At 57.4% G+C, this 20,110-nt stretch overlaps 2 protein-coding genes across 2 annotated transcripts; both read right to left on the minus strand.

The window, feature by feature from the left end:
• Positions 1-1,885: 1,885 nt before the first annotated feature.
• Positions 1,886-6,883, minus strand: PTGER2 (prostaglandin E receptor 2). Its single transcript, XM_036384292.1, has 2 exons — positions 6,050-6,883; positions 1,886-2,155 (listed from the first exon to the last, which is right to left on the minus strand). Exons 1-2 carry the CDS (start codon positions 6,881-6,883, stop codon positions 1,886-1,888), a joined length of 1,104 nt encoding a protein of 367 aa, XP_036240185.1.
• Positions 6,884-11,459: 4,576 nt separating this feature from the next.
• PTGDR (prostaglandin D2 receptor) lies at positions 11,460-18,902 on the minus strand. Its single transcript, XM_036383909.2, has 2 exons — positions 17,921-18,902; positions 11,460-14,529 (listed from the first exon to the last, which is right to left on the minus strand). Exons 1-2 carry the CDS (start codon positions 18,740-18,742, stop codon positions 14,257-14,259), a joined length of 1,095 nt encoding a protein of 364 aa, XP_036239802.1. The 5' UTR covers positions 18,743-18,902; the 3' UTR covers positions 11,460-14,256.
• Between the last annotated feature and the right edge of the window lie 1,208 nt (positions 18,903-20,110).

A 20,110-nucleotide genomic window follows, 5' to 3' on the forward strand; every position in this document is an offset into this window, starting at 1 on the left:
CATCTGTAAAATACATTTTATTGCCGCTTTTTAGGAAATTGGAGGCGCCCACTTCCCCCTGCCAGCCTCTCCTGCTGCCTCTCCCCCCATTCCCGTGGTTTCATCCCACATCCAACACATTTCCTCCAGGAGCCTGATCTACCCTGAGCAGCATCACAAGCACAAACCCACACATGATTCAGCAGGCTCCTTTGAGAGACATTTATTATTTAAATAATAACTCTTTTTCTTTTTTTTACATCACCTCGACTCACAAACCACGGAAAAGCCCCAAATCTCGGCACTTTTGGGCTCCCTGAGCAGAGCTGCAGCTCCCAAATGAGACTCCACACTGGGAATTGCACAAATGCCACTGGGTGTGTTGGATGCTGCTCAAATGGGAGCCACAATGAAATTCCTAATGGCAGTGGTGGCCTTGGGATGTGGAGTTGGATGCTCCTCATCCCAGTGGGAACCATCCTGGAGTCCCAAAGAGCAAGAGGAATCCCAGAAAACAAAATAGTGGTGTTGAAGGATGCTCCCCAACTTCAAAACCTGGATGGTTTTGCAGTGGGTTTTTTGCTTTTATTGATTTTTTTTTTTTAATAAATATTCATCCCAATCAAGGACAAACCCAAACCCCACCAGCAGCACCACCCTGGATGTGGGTGAAGCTTATGGCTGTGACCATTCCCTGCTCAGGCTCTTTATTCCCTTTGTTGGCTCTTTCAAAAATCGTAGGGCAGAGGGAATTTCCAAATGGGTGCTGAGGAGAGGCTCTGCTCCATCACAGCACCAGGGAAGTACCAAAATTTGGCTTTTTTAATACTTTGGTGCCCCTCAGGGACCCACCAGCGCCTAAAATCTCAGGGGTGTGGCACAGACAGACAGACAGACAGACAGACATGAGCACACAGACCTGGCCCTGAAAAAGTGCATTTCTTTAGGCAACCAGCCTAAAAAAAGGAGGAATTTTTGAGGATACACTGCTTCCTTCCTCTCCTTCCCAATCCTTATGGATCAGGGGAAACAGATGGGTGTTTGCAGCCACCCAGCCCCATCTCCAGGAGCTGTGCATCCCAAAAACCCACGGAGACCTTGCTGGGAAGCACACCAGCAGTAACCTCTGCTTCCCAACACCACCCAGCCATGGGGTCACAACAAAAACCCCCCAAGCTTCATCCCCAGCCCTCCCCAGCAGGGCTGAGCCCTCCTCCAGCCCCAAGGGTGCCAGCAGCACCCAGGGGCTCACCAGCCCTTCCAACCCCAGGGACTCACCAGCCCTTCCAACCTCCCCCTGCTGCACTTTTGTCCCAGTGAGAGGCCACAGTGACTTCCCAGGTGACACCTGAGCCACCCCCAGCTGGCCCAGGCTGCAGCAGCCACTGGATGAGCCCTAAGGCAGAGCTTCACAGAATCACAGAATTGACAGAATCACTGGGTTGGGAGAGACCTTCAGGATCATGGAGTCCAACCCAGCCCCAACAGCTCAACTCAACCCTGGCACCCAGTGCCACATCCAGGCTTTGTTAAACACACCCAGGGGATGGGGACTCCACCACCTCCCTGGGCAGAACATTCCAGAACTTTATCACCCTTTCTGTGAAAAACTTTTTCCTGCTATCCAGCCTGTATTTCCCTTGGTGCAGCTTGAGACTGTGTGCTCTGGTTGTGTCAGTTCCTGGAGAAAGAGCCCAGCCCCAGCTGAGCCCAGGCACCTTTCAGGAGCTGTGAGAGTGATGGGGGCAGCCCTGAGTCTCCTTTTCTCCAGGCTGAGCACCCCCAGCTCCCTCAGTGCTTTCTCACAGGGTTTGTGTTCCCAGCCCCTCTCCAGCCTCGTTGTCTCCTCCGGATGCTCTCCAGCATCTCAACATCCTTCCCAAACTGAGGGGCCCAGAACTGCCCATCAGGAGGCTCGATCCTCCTGGATCTGCTGCCCACAGAGGTGTGGCTGCGCTGGCAGCTTTGTCACAGCAGAGGACACGGCGTGGCTGTCTGGGGCCGTGGGGGTGACCTGGCAGCAGAGCACGGAGCGCATGAGGCGCAGCACGGGCGGGCGCAGGATGGCAAAGACCCAGGGATCCACGATGGAATTGATGGAGAGGAAACGCAGGGCCAGCAGGTCCCACCTGTGGTCATCCTCTGCCTCGCTGAACTTGTTCACGTAGGCACGGATCTGTGAAATCAGGGCGGGGAAAGGAGGTTACAAAACAAATCTTGTTGTTCTGCTAGGCCGGGTTCAGCCAAGGCACATCCACAGAATTCCCAGGATCACGGAGTTCACGGGATCACAGAATCATAGAATTCACAGAATGACAGAATTCACAGAATTGACAGAATTGACAGAATCACAGAATTCACAGGATCATGGAGTTCACGGGATCACAGAATCATAGAATTCACAGAATTCACAGAAAGACAGAATGACAGAATCACAGAATGACAGAATTCACAGAATCACAGAAATTGCAGAATGACAGAATTCACGGAATTCACAGAATGACAGAATTCACAGAATCACAGAAATCGCAGAATGACAGAATTCACGGAATTCACAGAATGACAGAATCACAGAATGACAGAATTCATGGAATTCACAGAATGACAGAATTCACAGAACCACAGAATTCGCAGAATGACAGAATGACAGAATTCACAGAATCACAGAAATCACAGAATTGACAGAATCACAGAATTACCAAGTTGGAAGAGATCTTCAAGGTCATCGAGTCCAACCCAGCCCCAACAGCTCAACCAAACCCTGGCACCCAGTGCCACATCCAGGCTTTGTTAAACACACCCAGGGATGGGGACTCCACCACCTCCCCGGGCAGAACATTCCAGAACTTTATCACTCTTTCTGTGAAAAACTTTTCCCTCATATCCAGCCTGTATTTCCCTTGGCACAGCTTGAGGCTGTGTGCTCTGGTTGTGTCAGCGCTGCCTGGAGGAGGTGCATCCAACCTGGTCTGGAACCCTTCCAGCCACAGCTTCCCTGGACAACCTGTATCAGGGCCTCACCACCCTCACAGTAAGGAAATTTTTCCTGATATCCCATCTAAACCTCTTCTCTGTCAGTTTGAATCCATTTCTCCCTGGTCCTGTCACTCCAAGCCTTTGTAAAGAGTCTCTCTCTATCTCCCCTACAGTTCCTTTCAAGTACTGAAAGGTCATAATTAGGTGACCTCAAATCCTTCTCTTTTTCAGGGTGAGCAATCCTGATTCTCCCAGCAGAGCTGCTCCATCCCTTTAATCAACTTGGTGCCTCCTCTGGACTCACTCCAACAGTTCCAGGTCTTTCCTGTGCTGGAATGACCCCAGAGCTGGACACAGCACTGCAGTGGGGTCTCACAATCACCTCCCTCAACCAGGGAGAAACAATCCCAAGATTGGGCTCCCAAGATCTGCCCCCCCAGGCAGCTCTTTTGGGGCGATTTGGGCTCTCACAGCAAATTTGCCAACTCTGTGGTGTGGGAATCTACAAAATCAGAGGTTTTGGGAAAGCTGCAAAAGGCAGGCTTCAGAGACAGCAGAACTGTGATTAGAGCTAAGCAGCAGCCATGAGATTGGTCAGCAGAAAAATTATTTAAAAAGTAGAAAAGCAAGGACAAATACAACAATGGTCTCTGTATTAAAGCTTGTCTAGAATAACTCCCTAAGCTACAGAAAAGTTTATCTAGCCAGATATTAGGAAGTTTGAAGCTTAATAGTGGAGCTCTGAGCCTTGTGTTTTAAGGCTTACAAGCAGGTACTGTATTCAAAATAAGCAGGCATTGTTTTAACCAAAGGTACCTGTGCTTATGGTGGTTGGATGGAACTACTGTCAATGTGCTTTTGCTTTGTGCGATTGGTCAAAAAAACTTATAAAATAAGTTGTAACATTCAGTTCTGGGATGTGAGCTGCTGGCATCTTCCCATTGTCATAACCATGTAACGAGACTGATGCTGGAAAATCAAACAGCTCAAGGCACGTTCCACAGCAGCCCCGTCCTGTTCATGATTTGTACACACACCCCTGGCCGGCGATATGTGGGTTTAAATGAACTTTAAGGGCAAGCCAGCCCCGTGCTCTGCCCCGTTCCGAGGCACAGCCGGAGCCGAGCTGCTGGAGGAAGTGGCGTCTCTGGTGTCTCTCACCCTGAGGCCACACGGCAGCCAGAGCCGTGGGACACGGATGGAGAGGGTGAGCAGCGTGAGCGCCGCCGACCCCGCCGCTCCTTCCTGCGCTGCCGACTCATCCCAGCCCGCGGGGCTTCCTGGAAGGTGACTCAGCACTCCTTACTCACCCGGGTCACCCGCCACCCCCTCGCTCCGGGCTGGGCACACGCAGGGATGGGGCTGGGCAGCATCCCTGGAGCATCCCTGCCCTGCCTGGCATCCGCCGGGTACCACCCCGGGATGGCACCGCACCGCAGCATTTCCCAGCTCTGGCGGGTTTTGGGGAGGAATTCACGGCCTGAGGGGTTTGTGTGCCTGGGCTGCTCCTGGGAGGAGCTGTGGGCAGCCGGGGACAGGGGAGAAAGTGTCACCCCAAGGAGGCAGCTGGGTTTGAGCCGCTGCCAAGCGTGGCCCCGCATGGGAGCGGGGCGGTGGGAAAAGGGAAGCTGGCTCTGGATAAGGCCATATCTGCCACCACAGGGCCCATGGGAGCCCGGCCAGGGCTGCTTTCCCAGCCCCTCTGCCCCCAGCACGCTCCAGGGCCCTGCCCACGTGTCCCCACCGAGGGGTTCCGCTCCTGCTGACCACAGCAGCCAGCCCAGGGCTTTTTTGGGACACGGGAAGGGCTGTCCATCCTCTGGGGGTTCATGGTCAGGAGCTGGGGTCTCTCAGGGTGTTGAGGCTCCTGGGATGCTCACGAGCATCTGAACATTATTTCTTTGTTCTAAAACCCTGGCTCAGCTGTATCCTGTGGTTATTTCCTTTTCCCTTAGGAAAAGCAAGGGAGGATGAAGGGAAGGTAGAGTCTATTTAACACCAAGAGTACGAAATTAGCACTGGCTGTGCTCCCAGCCTTGCTGGGGTCACTTCTTCAGGGACCAAACGACCTCCTGCACTGGGGGGCTCACACACCCAGGCTCTGGATCCATCGATGCTCCTGCTGGAAAAGCACCTGGATGGCTGAAAAGTGGCCCTTGGGAGGGCAGAGCCCAGACAGAGGCAGGGCACTCGCTCTCTCCACTTCTTCACTTGGCTGTTTTGATCCCAGATTTCTGCTGGAAGCCTCGTGCATGGATGGGGCATGGGATGTGGGGATGTCCCTTGGGATGACACGTGCTGTGGCTGCTGTGCCAGATCTCTGTTCCCAGAAATCTCCCAGCTCGGTGCCAGCGCCTCAGTGCTGCTGCAGAGGAGCAGAAACCTCTGTCTGACAGCAAGGTGGGCACAGCCTCCCACATCTCCAGCTCCATCCTCAGAAATCTGGGATAACTCATCCCACCCAGCAGGGATATCCACTGCCTCCAGCCCAGGGCAGCTCCTTCATCCCCTCTCTAGAAGTGTAATTGGTTGTTTTGCCATTCCTCGCACCTCCACCATGAGTTCCTGGATCCTGGGAATCTCAGTGATGATGTGTGGTCCAGGGGACCCTGCCTGAGCCACACGGCCTGGCCTTGGAGCCTCTGTGGGGTGGGAGGGCACCTCTGCTCCTGCCACATCATTCTCTTACCACACCATTCTCCTGTCAGACCATTCTCTTGCCACACCATTCTCCTGCCACTCCATCAGACCATCCTCCTGCCACTCCATCCTCCCACCACCCCATCCTCTGTCACCCCATTCTGTCACCCCATTCTCCCACCATCCCATCCTCCTGTCACCCCATTCTCCTGCCACCCCATGCTCCTGCCCCCTGTGATCCTGACACCCCATCCTCCTCCTGGCTCTGGGGACACAGGGAGTGATTCCCCCACTCCCCATTGATGTGCAAATTGCCAAGCTCATGGCTGAGCTGGGCTCTCCCAAGCTTCCACCCCAACCCTCGAGGTCCGGCCAGCAGAGCTGGGGGGACGTTTTACAAAGGCCAGGACAGAAAAGCGAGTGCTGGGGCGAGGGGACAACCAGCGACACTCACCGTGAAGGGCAGGGAGCAGATGACGAAGGTGATGGTCATGATGGAGAGCAGCAGGAGGTGGTCGATCTCCTCGGCCATGGAGAACATTCGCCGCCCGCAGCCCGTGGCGCCGCGGGGCTGCTCGGGGGCGGCCACCCTGCGGCTCCTCTGCCCGCGGCGGTGCATGCGGGCCAGGTTCGCCATCACGCTCAGGTTGCACAGCAGCACGGCCACGATGAGGAAGAGGAGCAGCGTGGCGTAGAGCAGCGAGAAGGCGACGTTCAGCCCGTGGCTGCGGTGCGGCTCCAGGTGCATCTGGATGAAGCACCAGGTGCCGGGGCAGTACTGCACGTAGCGCCCGAAGCCCAGCAGCGGCAGCGAGCACAAGGCGGCCGAGAAGGTGTAGATGGCCGGCAGGGCCACCAGCCCCGTGCGGGGGCTCAGGAAGCGCTCGTAGAAGTAGGGTCGCCCCAGGGCCAGGCAGCGCTCCAGCGCCATGGTGAAGAGGATGAGCATGGTGGCGAGGCCGAAGAAGCTCATGGCGAAGCCGAAGTAGAGGCAGATGTGCCCTCCGCGGGCCAGGCTGGTCAGGGTGAGGTTTTGGTGGTAGGAAGCCAGCACCAAGGGGCTGACGGAGCAGGTGCCCAGCAGGTCGGTGACCACCAGCGCCAGCACCAGGACGTGGAACAGCGCGGGCGGGCGCTGCCGGGCCCCGCGGCGGCCGCGCAGCAGCAGCCCCAGCGCCAGCAGGTTGCCCAGGAGCCCGGCCGAGAACATGAGGGCGCTGACCAGCGGGCGAGCCCCGGCCGGCAGCGCTTCCCCGGCGCTCCCGTCCGCCCGGCCCGTCCCGTTCATCGCCGCCGCACGCCCGACTGCGCTGCCGCCCCCGGCACCGGCACCGGCGCCGCCCGCCCCGACGGCACCGCCCCGCCCGCCGCCCCCGGCACCGCCCCGGGCCCCCGGCACCGCCCCGGGCCCCCCCGGGCCAGCGCTCGCAGGGATGGACGGAGCGGAGGCGGGGAACGCGCACGGAGCGACCCTGGCCGGACCGAGAGTCCCGGTACCGGTGTGAGAGCCCCGGACACGGCCAGTCCCGGTGCGGTCCGAGAGCCCCAGTGCCGGGCTGGGAGCGCTGGGGCGGCCCCGGGATCGCTGGGACAGACCCCGGTGAGACCCAGCCCCGACTCCGGCAGCCCAGCCCCGCTGCCCGAGCGGGAGCGTCTCTTACAATCGGCCCGGTGCCGGTCCAGGAGCCCCGGTGTCAGTCCTGGAGCCCCGGTGCCGGTCCAGGAGCCCCGGTGTCAGTCCTGGAGCCTGGTGCTGGTCCAGGAGCCCGGTGCCGGCTGGAGAGCCCCGGGGCACGGGCAGTGCCTGTGCCAGACCGGGAGCAGCTCTCAGGGCCAATCCCGGCACGGCTCCAGCAGTCCTGGTGCGGCTCCTGGAATGGCATGGAGCCTGTCCCGGTGCTAATCCTGGAATCCCAGTGCCTTCCAGGAGCCCCTCGGTGGTCAGAGATTCCCGGGAGTGCCCTGGGCCAGCTCCAGTCTGGCCTGAGAGCCCCAAGGCACAGCCGGCCCCGGTGCTACAGAACCCCAAAGCCCCCGAGCCCAGCTGAGCCCAGGCTGTGCAGGGCAATTCCCATTGTTCCAGAGGAGCCCACGGAGAATTCCCTGCCCCACGGCTGGCACCAGGCCGTGTCCCCATCGTCCCCCTCTCCTACATGTCACCAGAAGTCCCCAAGGGGTGCAGCCTGTCTGGCCATGACCTTAAAGCCCATCCAGTCCCACCCTCTGCCACGGGCACCTTCCACTATCCCAGGCTGCTCCAAACTCATCCAACCTGGAACACATCCAGGGCTGGGAAATCCACACACTCCATCCCAGTGGCCTCAGATGCCCCCTCCATCCTTTAGGACCCCAGCCCTCACTCAAGCTGCTTCTATTTCAGCAGTTGGTGCTTCACAGGTAACTTCCAGAATAAAAAATCTTTTCCCTCCCGTGGCCCTGGGGCTGTCCTGACAGCTGTAACAATTTAACTTTCAATTTACTCCCTGCACCTCAGCAGCAGGGCAGACTCCAGCGAGGACACAGCAGGTCGCAGCCACACCGGTGGCTTTGGCTGTTATTTTATTTTAAAACCACGCTTTTGTAACAGGAACTTCGCAAAGGAAACTTGGGGCACAACAAACTCCAGTGCCGGGGGAGCTGCGGTTTGTGGCAGCACCTCCATCTCTGAGGGGCCACTCCCAGGCCTGGCTTTGCTTTCTGCTCTCACACACAGCCCCAAGGGCTCCTCAGAGTGCTGAGGCTGAGGTGGCAAAGCCCCAGCCCCAGCTCTGTTCCCATGGTCAGATCGATGGGTGGGACGGAGGGGATGGTGTTTAAGCCATCCCAGACCACCTCACCACCAGGAAAACACATCCCAGGAGCTCCTTCAGCCCTGCTTCCAGTCCTGAGCCAGCAGAGCACCCCAGCAAGGGACACAGCTGTTGGTGGGAGCCATCCTGTTTGATGCCAGAGGGCTGGGGGCACCCTGGCACCTTCAGCCCTCCTTTGTGCCTCCCACAAACCCAGCTGAGGCTGAGCCCTGCCCTGATCCATGCAGGCAGCTGCAGAATGCCCACCCAGAGCCCCTTTCCAAGCAGCAGGCACCCTGTAGGATCCTCCAAGGCTTTTCCCAGCCTCCCACTCCTTTCTGGCGTTCCGTGTCACAGCTCAGGAAGGGGTTTTGGCTTCTTCTGGAGCTCATTTTCCTGGCAGCCTAATGGAGCCTTAAATACCCTTCTGGGGCTTCAGGCTTCTCCACTGACAATTGTCTCTGATGGGATTTTTCTGCAATAATAGGAAAATTGCTGGGCTTTTGTATTTTTTTTTTTTCATTCCCCCTTGTGTGCTGGAAACCAGGAACAGGCTGCTTGGTACAATCTGTCCTGCCTTGGGAAGTGTTTGTTTTCTTCCCCTTGCTTCCATGTTTAGCTCGTGTCCTGCCTCTAGCGAGGGCCATATCAAATCCTAGAATTATTTAAGTTGGAAAAGTCCTCTAAGACATTGAGTCCAACCATTCCCCCAGCACTACCAAGAACTACCACTGACCCCTGTCCCCAAGTGCCACATCCTCACAGTTTTTAAATCCCTCCAGGGATGGGGACTCCACCACTGCCCTGGGCAGAGAAATTTTCTCCAATATCCAATCCAAACCTCTCCTGGTGCAGCTTGTGGCTGTTTCTCCTTGTCCTGTCCCTGTTCCCTGGAGCAGAGCCCGACCCCCCTGGCTGTGCCCTCCTGGCAGGAGCTGTGCAGAGCCACAAGGGCCCCCTGAGCCTCCTTTGCTGCAGGCTGAGCCCCTGCCCGGCTCCCTCAGGGATTCTGCAGCCCCTGCCCAGCTCCCTCAGGGATTCTGCAGCCCCTGCCCGGCTCCCTCAGGGATTCTGCAGCCCCTGCCCGGCTCCCTCAGGGATTCTGCAGCCCCTGCCCAGCTCCCTCAGGGATTCTCCAGCCCCTGCCCAGCTCCCTCAGGGATTCTGCAGCCCCTGCCCGGCTCCCTCAGGGATTCTGCAGCCCCTGCCCGGCTCCCTCAGGGATTCTCCAGCCCCTTTCCCAGCTCCCTCAGCCCCTCCTGGTGCTCCAGACCCTTCCCCAGCTCCGTTCCCTTCTCTGGACACGCTCCAGCCCCTCATACATGCAGTCAAGGTTTGTTGGCATTGTTTTCCCTACAAGAATATTTCCAGGCTTGGCCCAGTTGGAGAAAACACTCTGAGCTTATAGGAAAGTTTGATGAGCTTCATAGAGAAGGCTCAGCCTCTGGAATTTGCTGCCTGTGGCTGCGGAGGGTGTTGGGATCCTGCTCCATCCCTGGTGGATTTTAAAGGGTGGCTCTGGCACCAGGGACATGGAGGAGTCCAGCCCTCCTGTTTATGGTGAGTGGATTTCACCACTTTTTGAACCAAACCTGTTTATGGTGAATGGATTTCATCCCTTTTGAACCAAACCTGTTTATGGTGAGTGGATTTCATCCCTTTTGAACCAAACCTATTTATGGTGAATGGATTTCATCCCTTTTGAACCAAACCTATTTATGGTGAGTGGATTTCATCCCTTTTGAGCCAAACCTGTTGGTGGTGAGTGGATTTCACCCTTTTTGAGCCAAACCCGTTTATGGTGAGTGGATTTCACCCTTTTTGAACCAAACCCGTTGTTGGTGAGTGGATTTCATCCTTTTTGAACCAAACCTGTTGGTGGTGAGTGGATTTCATCCTTTTTGAACCAAACCTGTTTATGGTGAGTGGATTTAATCCTTTTTGAACCAAACCCATTTATGGTGAGTGGATATCACCCCTTTTGAACCAAACCCCCCATCCTGACCTGTGTTTAACAAATCCACACAACACTTCTCTTCCAAATCTTCCCATCCCTTATCTCATGCTCCAGACCATGGTGATTGAATTTCATCCCTTTTGAACAAAAAACCCCTGTTTATGGCGAGTGAATTTCATCCTTTTTGAACCAAACCTGTTTATGGTGAGTGGATTTCACCTCTTTTGAGCCAAACGCCCATCCTGACCTGTGTTTAACAAATCCACACAACACTTCTCTTCCAAACCTTCCCACCCCTTATCTCGTGCTCCCGAGCTTCCAGCAGCCTCCCTCCCCACCCTGGCCAAGCAGGGCTGAGCACTGGGCCAGGTTTTGGGTGCATGGGTTAAAAACCAGAGGAAGCCACCCCTGGCTGGCTGCTGGCAGCCCCGGCACTGCTGCCTGCCCAGGCACGGCCTCCCTGCTTGCAGAACAGCTGAAAAATGCAGGAGGCAATAAAAAAAATAAAAAAATAAAAAAATAAAAAAAAAAAAAAAAAAAGATAAAAAAAGGGCTCTTTGCAAGAGCGAAACAAAATTTGTCGGGAAATGAACTTGAGCAAAGTTGTGCCTGGATTTCATGAGCTGAAAAAAAAAAAAAAAACAAAAAAAAACCCAAACAACACCCTGAGTGTGATTTACATCCAGGAAAGGAGCGGGATGCGGGGAGAGGTGATGCTGGTGGCAGCAGTGACAGCGTGGGACAGGGCAGCTGGCAGTGCTGGCGGGGACAGGGACATACAAGAGCCCCCAAAGAGCATCGCTGGTGTGGAGCTGCAGCCCCGAGCTGAGCAGCGTCTCTTTAGCGTCTCTAAATCCTCTCTTTAGCGTCTCTTTAGCGTCTCTTTATCGCCTCCATTAAGCGGCAGGTCCGGCCCTTGGGGAGCGCCAGGCTGGCACGGAGGGGTCCCCAGGGGAATGACTGAGCACTGCAGGAGCCCGGCGGAGGATGCGATCAGCCAGGGCTCCACAGCCGCTCTCCCCTCCTCAGCTGCAGCTCCCTGAGCCTTTTCGGCTCCTATTTAGCAACATTTACAAAACCAACCCGCGCGCTGTCGGGATTTTTCATTCCAATTCATATTTGATTTATATTTCCCTTTTATTTTGATTGTTCCCAGACTCGGTAAGGAGGGGATCTAAGCTTCCACATAACTCCTGAAGCCCCAAACTGTACCTGTTTTAGGAAAAAGTTTTTCACCAAAAGAATAATAAAGTGCTGGAATGCTCTTGCCAGGGAGGAGGTGGAATCACCATCTCTGGGTGTGTTTAAAAAGAGCCTGGACATGGCACTGGGTGCTATAGTCTGGGTGAGGGGTGAGGGCACAGGTTGGGCTCAATGATCTCAGAGATCTCTTCCAGCCTCATCATTCTGTGATTCTGTGATTCTGTGATTCTGTGATTCTGGGATTTCTGTGAATTCTGTGTTGAGGCACTGAAAATGGGCTGCCCAAGGGACCAGCTTGGGGTGGGGAACACCCGTGGGCTCCTGGCTCCTCCTGGCTGGGGACGTGCTGCCATCTCTGGCGAGGATGGGGACACAGCAGCCCCGGGAACAGCTGGGAGCAAGGATTGATCCTCCTGGAGGAACAGCCGGGAGCCAGGATTGATCCTCCTGGAGGAACAGCCGGGAGTGAGGATTGATCCTCCTGGAGGAACAGCCGGGAGTGAGGATTGATCCTCCTGGAGGAACAGCTGGGAGTGAGGATTGATCCTCCTGGAGGAACAGCCGGGAGTGAGGATTGATCCTCCTGGAGGAACAGCCGGGAGTGAGGATTGATCCTCCTGGAGGAACAGCTGGGAGTGAGGATTGATCCTCCTGGAGGAACAGCCGGGAGTGAGGATTGATCCTCCTGGAGGAACAGCCGGGAGCCAGGATTGATCCTCCTGGAGGAACAGCCGGGAGTGAGGATTGATCCTCCTGAGGAGCAGCCAGGAGCCCAAGTCTCGCTGGCTGCAGCCGCCGCTTGGCTCGCCCGGAGGCAGCAGCAGCGCCCGGCTGGAGACTCCGAGTCTGTTCCCACAGCAGGAAGGGCAGGATCCCGATTAAAAGTGCTGCTCCAGCCAGGGGAGCGTGTCAAGGTCACTGGGAAATGTGTGGTCCCAGCCAGGGAGCAGGGATGCTGCAGGGATGGGTGGGGGTCACTCATGGCTCCATGGGTTATTTCCTGAGATGATAAAATCATGGATGGGTCAGTGATGAGGTGTTTGCATCGTCTCAGGGCTCAGAGAGAGTCTATTTTTGCACCTTAATAAAGAACAATGATTTGGTTTGTGTTGGTTTAATTACTGATTTCCATGGATGGTGGTTACCCTGGGATCCAAACACACACGTCATGGGGCAGGGAATTTCCTGGGCCAGGGCCTCTCCAGGGGTGAATCCTCACAGGCACCAGGGGCAGATGATGCCCTGCACACCCAGAATGCCCTCAGCTTGGAAATCTTATCCCACCTCAGTGATTATTCCATGATCCCACATCAAACACTCCCAGCCTGGCCGTGCCTGCTCCGTCTGTCCCGAGTGGAGCCCGGATCTCTCTGGGGGAAGGAGATCCCAGTTTAGGGGAACAACAACAACAAAGTTTTCCAGGGCTGTTATCTCACCTGGCTGCAGTGGAACAGATCCCAGGAAAGCCACGGAGCAGGCTGGGAGCTGTTGACTCTGCAGCCCCACGTGAGCCATCTCCAAGTCAATACCATGCCAGTAACATGAAACCAATCCATGAACCAACCCTCGTTTCCTTCTTTCTCCTCGGAAAACCCCGAGGAGACGCACCGAGCTGGCAGCTCACAGGTGCCCCCAAAACATCCCCAAATGCAGCTCTGCCCTTTTATCCAGCTGGGAGCAACAGCCAGAGGCAACCCCAGCAGGTCACCTCCAAAAACTCCAAGATATTTTTCCTTCAAAAGCAGAATCTGTTTGAACCAAGAGTAAACATCACGTGAGAGCGGGCAGGAACACGGCTACACCTTGCAAGGCTTAGCTAAACAGAGGAGAGAAATACCCTCTGTCTCCTCCAAGGGCACTAAACCGTTGGTCATCGTAATTTTTTTGGCCTAAATGGTCACTTAAGGCAAAAATTAGATCCAGTTAATACCTGTGGTTTAGAGGAAATGGATCTTCCATTAAAAGGATTGCCCTCTTGCATGCTCGCACGGAGGCTCTGTGTTCTCTCAATTACTGCTCTCATTAAGGCTCAGGACAGTCATAAATACTGAATTTAAATAATTACAGCACAACAGGTACGGCTGAGGAGCACAAATGCATCATCAGTGCTCAGAGTTTTCCAGAGAAGAGCGAGATAAGGGCGGACAAACCACAGCCCTGCCTTGGGAATAGGGAAGACCCTGGGCAGGGATTCCAGGTGTGCCAGGGAGGGATTCCACCTGCATCCAGTTCCTCCTCCCACCAGGAATTGCTGCTCGAATTTCTGAGTCCCTCCTGCCCCTCACCCAGTCTGGGGACACCCCAAACCCATTCCTTGGCACGGAACGGGATCATGCACAGGCCAGGGTGATGAAACACTGAACCACTTTCATTCCACAGGGACACACCCTCGCTTCTCCTCCCTGTGTGTCCCCCACACTCCAAAGCGCCTCTGCCTTCCTGGAGCTGGGATCTCCCCAAACCCTCCTCAAATCGCTGCTGCTCGGAACATTCCCACATCCCAGGAGATCCCAGATCCTCTCCGGGGCAAAACCACAACGTGGGCAGGGCACAGAAACCCTTCACGGCGTCCCTCGCAGCGAGCTGGACGCCGTCCCCGCCCTGCCACCGCCCTGTGGCGCCTCGGCATGCTCCAGGGCAGGGCTGCGGGGCCGAAGGCTCGCTCCTCATCCTCGCCGGCAGCCGCCGGCGTGTGCGGCAGCATCGCGGCGCTCAGGGGATGCCGGGCGGCGGCGGAGCTGTCCTGCGGCAGCCCGGGGGACAGAACCGGCTGTCACCGGCGGGGCTGGAGCCCTTCTGGGGCAGGGAGGCTCTGCGGGAGCCCAGGCGGCGGCAGACGCGGCGCACGAAGGAGCGGAAGACGGAGGTGCGGAAGATGATGAAGACCCAGGGGTCCACGATGGAGTTGACGGAGAGGAAGCGCAGCGCGCTCAGGTCGGCGTTCTCGTTGAAATCGGCAGCGAAAGCTCCCATGTAGGCGCGGATCTGGCCAAAAAAAGAAAAAAAAAATAAATATCCACCAAACGGGAGAAATTAGGGAGGGAAATTAAGGGGAATGAAGGGAGGTCTTGCTGTGGTGGGGGTAAAAACAATCCCAGGGTAGCAAAAGAAGTTTTAACCCCATGGATGGCATCAGGGGTCCCTCCTGCCGGGGGTCTCCCACCCCTGGGGAGGACATGAGAGGATTGTGGGGTGGTCACAGGGAGCTGGATCTGTCCAGCAGTTTTGGGGCACGGGGGTGGGGATGGGGGGTTACTGAGGGTTGTGGATCCAGCTGGGAGTGGGGCAGGATCAGGGATGGTCGTGGCTCAGGGACAGCACATCCTATCAGGACAAGGATGTTAGAGGTGGAAATGTGGACCCAGTGACCAGGATTTCTTCATGGATGAAGGAATCATCCAGCCTTGGCAGGTGCTGCTCTGTCCCCACCCCACTTGTGCTGATCCCCTTGCCATGGAAATGGGATCCATCCATTGGATAACTCAGCAGGGATTCAGCCTGGGTTGGTCACAAAACCAGTTTGAGCCCAGCTGTGCCAGAGCTGTGGGTGGCTGACACCTCATGGGGTGGCTCCAGAGTCAGGAAGAGGATGTGGAAATTGTCACCCATGCACAGCTCCCACCCTGATTTTGGGGTGGCCCTGCCTGTGCCAGCAGCTCTGCCTGCAGGGGGTGATGGAAGGGTGGAAGTGTAGGACCTGACCCATGGAAAAGTGGAACTGCAGGATCTGACCCATGGAAAAGTGGAACTGCAGAATTCTACCCATGGAAAAGTGGAACTGCAGGATTCCATCCATGGAAAGGTGGAACTGCAGGATCTGACCCATGGAAAGGTGGAACTGCAGGATCTGACCCATGGAAAGGTGGAACTGCAGGATCTGACCCATGGAAAGGTGGAACTGCAGGATTCCATCCATGGAAAGGTGGAATTGCAGGATCTGACCCAGGAGTGGGGGACAAAGGAGGCAGTGAGGCTCCAAAAGGAGGGGGACAAAGGAGGCTCCAACCCCTGGGGAAGAAGTGAGAGGATTTTGGGGGGGGTCACAGGGAGCTGGATCTGCCCAGCAGCTTTGGGACACGGGGGTGGATATGGGGGGGTTACTGAAGGCTCTGATAAGGGTGGGAAGGGGGGGTTATTGAGGGACCTGATAGGGGTGGGAATGGGGGGGTTTGAAGGGTCTGATAGGGGTAGAGATGGGTTTTGAAGGGTTGATAAGGGTGGGAATTGGGGGCTTTGAAGGGTCAGATGAGATGGGAATGGGGGATTATTGAGGGGTCTCATGGGGTGGGAATGGGGGTTTTGAAGGGTCTGATAAGGGTGGAGATGGGGGGATTGAGGGGTCTGATAAGGGTGGGAATGGGGGTTTTGAAGGGTTGATAAGGGTGGGAATGGGGGGTTATTGAGGTGTCTGATGCCAGGAACTGACACCCCCCTCCCAAACCTTAAACCCCTCAGGGGGACCCTCAGAGGAACAGAGGGGGGGTGATGGGATGGGGGTGGGTGCAATTCCAATGGAGTTAAAGCAGCAAACTGATCCCGGGGATGGGGAGGGGACACTCAGATAGGACTGGAATAATTCACTGACCCCTCCAACACCTCTGGGACAGAGAGGTGATGATGGGGAGTTGTTTTAGGGGGTTAAACCAATGAGCTGACCCCTGGGGATGTGGTGCTGGGATTGGGTAATCCAGGGAGGGGCAATGGAATGACCCTGTCCGGGACAGAAGGGGCGGGAGCAAATATTCCAGGGAAATTTGAGCCATAAATCAACCCCCAGGACAGGGTGGTGGGGTTGTTGTGGTTATTCCAGGAGGATTAAGCAATGAATTAATTCCCCCATCCCAGGATGGGTGGTGGACATTATTCCATGGGGGTTAAAGCAACACTGAGATACCTGGGACAGGGTGGGGGATACTCAGAGGGGGGACAAAGTAATTATTTGACACCCCCCCCTCATCCAGTACCTCTGGCACAGAGTGGTGGTGCTGGGGGGGTTATTCCATGGGGGCTAAAGGATAATCTTTAATTAAAATTTATTTATTTGTTATTTATTATGAAATAAATTGAATTTATTTAATTAATTTCGATAAATTGAGGACTGGGCGATGTGGTGTTTGCGTTGAGGGTGGGCAAGCTCCCAGAATGGGATAGTGGAGCCAGGGCAGGGGGGATTAATTCCAAGGGGATTAAAGCCATAACCTGACCCTTGGAGGGGATCCTGGAGGGTGGCAGGGGTGGGTCACTCACAAGGGACTAAAGCAGTGATCTCTCCCTCCCCAGGAGTGGGGGGTGGCTCCAGAATTTATTCCAAGGGGCCCAAACAAACCCTGACCCCTTGGAGAGGGGGGTGGTGGTGGTGGGGGGGGATTATTCCAAGGAGTTTTAGGCAATGACCTGGTCCCTGTGGGCAGAGCGGGGGAGGATTTAGGAGGAGGCAAAGCCTTGGCCGCCAGGAGCTGGTGGTGGTGTCGGGGTTTATCCCAAAATCAGAGCTCTGACCTCCCCAGGACTGAGTGGTGCTGGTGGGGGGGATATTCCAGGGTGCTTTAACAACAGCCTGACCCCCCTGGACAGGGTCAGGGACCAACCCAAGGGGGCCAAATCATCAATCCAACCTCTCTGCGAGGAGGAGGAGATGGTGCTGAGAAAGGATATTCTTCCAAATGGATGAATGCAACACCCAACTCCTGGGGTGATGAGAATTTGAGGGGGGCCAAAGCAACAACCCAGGCTCCCAGGGGCTGGTGGGGGGGAAATTCCAGCGTGCCTGACCCCCATGAACAGGGTGGGGAACTATTCCAAAGGGGCCAAATCATCCATCCAACCTCCCTGTGAGGAGATGGTGCTGAGAAAAGATATTTTTCCAAATGGATTAATGCAACGACCAACCCCTAAGGTGTGGGGTGATGAGAACTTGAGGGGGGTCAAAGCAGCCACCCACAGTTCCAGGGGCTGGTGGGGGGGATATTCCAGGGTGCCTGACCCCCATGGACAGGGTGTGGGGCTATTCCAAGGGGGCCAAATCATCCATCCAACCTCCCTGTGAGGAGATGGTGCTAAGGATATTCTTCCAAATGGATTAATGCAACGACCACCCCTTGTTGCGTGGGGTGATGAGAATTTGAGAGGGGCCAATGCAGCCCCCCAGGCTCCCAGGGGCTGGTGGGGGGGATATTCCAGCGTGCCTGACCCCCATGGACAGGATGGGGGGCTATTCCAAAGGGGCCAAATCATCCATCCAACCTCCCTGTGAGTGCACGGCGCTGAGGACCGGCTATTCCCCGAAGGATTTCCCGCACTGACCGGCCCCCTGCTCGGCACACAGCATCTCCCCCCAGCCTCCCAGGGGCAGGACGGTTCTCCCGGCATTACTCACGATGAGCGGCAGGGAGCAGACGGTGAAGAGGACGGTCATGAGCCCCAGCAGGACGAGGTGGTCGAGCTCCTCCATGCGCGGCGCGGCGGGAGCAGGGGGCGTCCCGCGGCGGGGCTGCCTGCGGGCCATGCCGTACAGCTGCCGCATGCTGCTCACGTTGCACGCCACGATGGCCAGCACCAGCAAGCCCATCAGGCTGGCGTAGAGCACGGGGAAGCCCAGCCGGCCCGGCCCGCCGCCGGCCATGCGGATGAAGCACCAGGTGCCCGGGCAGTACTGCATGGGCTCCCCGAAGCCCAGCAGCGGCAGCGCGCAGAACAGCGCGCACAGCCCCGCGGCCGCCGGCCCCAGCGCCGCGCCCAGGCGGCGGGTCAGGTGCCGCCGGTAGAAATAGGGGTGTCCCAGGGACAGCCAGCACTCCAGAGCCATGGCCAGCAGCAGCAGCGTGGGGGCCAGCCCGAAGAAAGCCATGAGGAAGGCGAAGAGCTGGCACAGCACCCCCGGCTGCTCCTCGCCGCGCACGCCCGGCCCCAGCTGGCTGAGGCTGCGGTTGTAGGCGTAGGCTGCCAGCACCATGGGGCTGATCAGGCACTTGCCCAGCAGGTCGGTGACCGCCAGGGCTGTCACCAGCACGTAGAAGGCCGAGACCCGCGGCGGGCGGCCCCCGGGCGAGGAGCGGGAGCGCCGGCGGTGCTGGCCCAGCAGCAGCAGCGCCAGCACGTTCCCCAAAAGGCCGGCGGAGAACAGCACCGAGCTGGGCACGGCCGACTGGCCGCTCTCGATGTGGCGGCTGCTGCGGCAGCGGTAACCCTCGGCCTCCATGGGATTGCCCCGCTCCGGGATGCGCTCAGAGGGACGCCCCGCTCCTCCTCGCAGGGATGCGGGGAATGTCCCCACGCACCGGGTTCGGACTGAACTCCGCACCGCACCGGGATGGGATGCGATGGGATGCGATGGGATGCGATGGGATGCGATGGGATGCGATGGGATGCGATGGGATGCGATGGGATGCGATGGGATGGATGGATGGAGCGCACCGCACCGCGCCGCGGCTGCCGGTGGTGACTGTCCCCCCGCCGCGGAGAGAGAGAGGCGGGAGAAGAGGAGGAGGAGGAGGAGGAGGAGGTGCGGTGCAAGCGGGCACGGCCCCTGGGACAGCCCCTTCTCGCCGCCCGGCCCGCCCCGGCCGTCGGAGCTCGGCTGCGGGGCGGGGGGGGCCGCGCCGCTCCCCCGGCAGGAGGGAGGGGAAGGGGCCGGGGGTGAGTGCCCGGGTGAGGGTGAGGGGCTCTGGGAGCGGCCGCTGCAGGGGAGGGAGCTGGAGCTGAGCCCCTGGGGCTGCGGGTGCCGGGAAGGGGACAGGGCTGAGCCCCGCGGGGGTGATGGGAGTGGGGTCCGAGCACGGTGGGGGAGTTACGGGAGAGGGGGGACAGAGCCCCTGGAGGGGTGACAGCGCCCAGGGCTGGGGCTGAGCCCCCGCAGAGACAGGGAAAGGTGCTGGGGCTGATTCCCCGCGGGTGTCGCAGGACAGAAGCCAAAGCAGTGCAAAATGTCCCTGCCCGCGGCAGCAGGAACTGGATGATCTTTCAGATCCCGTCCAACCCAAACAATTCTGAGATTCCAGGATATGAGCAGGTGCCGCATCTGCCTGCAGCCCGTCCCGCAGGTGTCCCGCGTGTTTCTGACCCCCCAGCCCCTGGCAGTGCCCTCTGTGCCAGCAGCAAACCCCGGGAGAAGCCCCCGGAGCTCCTTCCAGGAAAAGCAGCTCCGACCGCAGCACCGCGGCTGCAAAACACACACACAGCGCCTTGCAGGATGCATGTGATGATGAATAAGCATGAAACTGTGCCTGTCTGCTCTCAGAGCACTCTTTGCTACTCCGGATGAGTGTACGCGAGGGGCAGGGGAGTATCAAGATGACAGCAGGGACGGGAAAGGGGGTTTGAGGGGTCAGACATCAGCAGGTTTTAGTGGTAGTTCTTGTGATTCCTCCGGCAGGGAGGGCAGGGACTGTTTGTGGCAGCGCAAGGGAAAGTCCCAGGTCCGGAAGAAATCAAGATAAACTCGTTGCAGCTCAGCTCTCACCCACGGTCGGTCGGTGTTGAAGTGCTGCCCTCATTAGGGCTGAGCGTGAACCCAGAGGCCGCTTCCTGCCTGGGGCCCCGGGGGAGAGGAAATTCAGGCTGCCCTGGG

The sequence above is a fragment of the Molothrus ater genome, chromosome 6, assembly GCF_012460135.2.
Source record: "Molothrus ater isolate BHLD 08-10-18 breed brown headed cowbird chromosome 6, BPBGC_Mater_1.1, whole genome shotgun sequence".
NCBI lineage: Eukaryota > Metazoa > Chordata > Aves > Passeriformes > Icteridae > Molothrus > Molothrus ater.

Bases quoted from the DNA above. Each gene is read 5' to 3' on its own strand.
- PTGER2 (XM_036384292.1), bottom strand. From the start codon at position 6,883: ATGAACGGGACGGGCCGGGCGGACGGGAGCGCCGGGGAAGCGCTGCCG. The intron at 2,156-6,049 runs GTGAGTGTCGCT...CTGATTTCACAG, and splicing joins TCTGCTCCCTGCCCTTCACG to ATCCGTGCCTACGTGAACAA.
- PTGDR (XM_036383909.2), bottom strand. From the start codon at position 18,742: ATGGAGGCCGAGGGTTACCGCTGCCGCAGCAGCCGCCACATCGAGAGC. The intron at 14,530-17,920 runs GTGAGTAATGCC...TTTTTTGGCCAG, and splicing joins TCTGCTCCCTGCCGCTCATC to ATCCGCGCCTACATGGGAGC.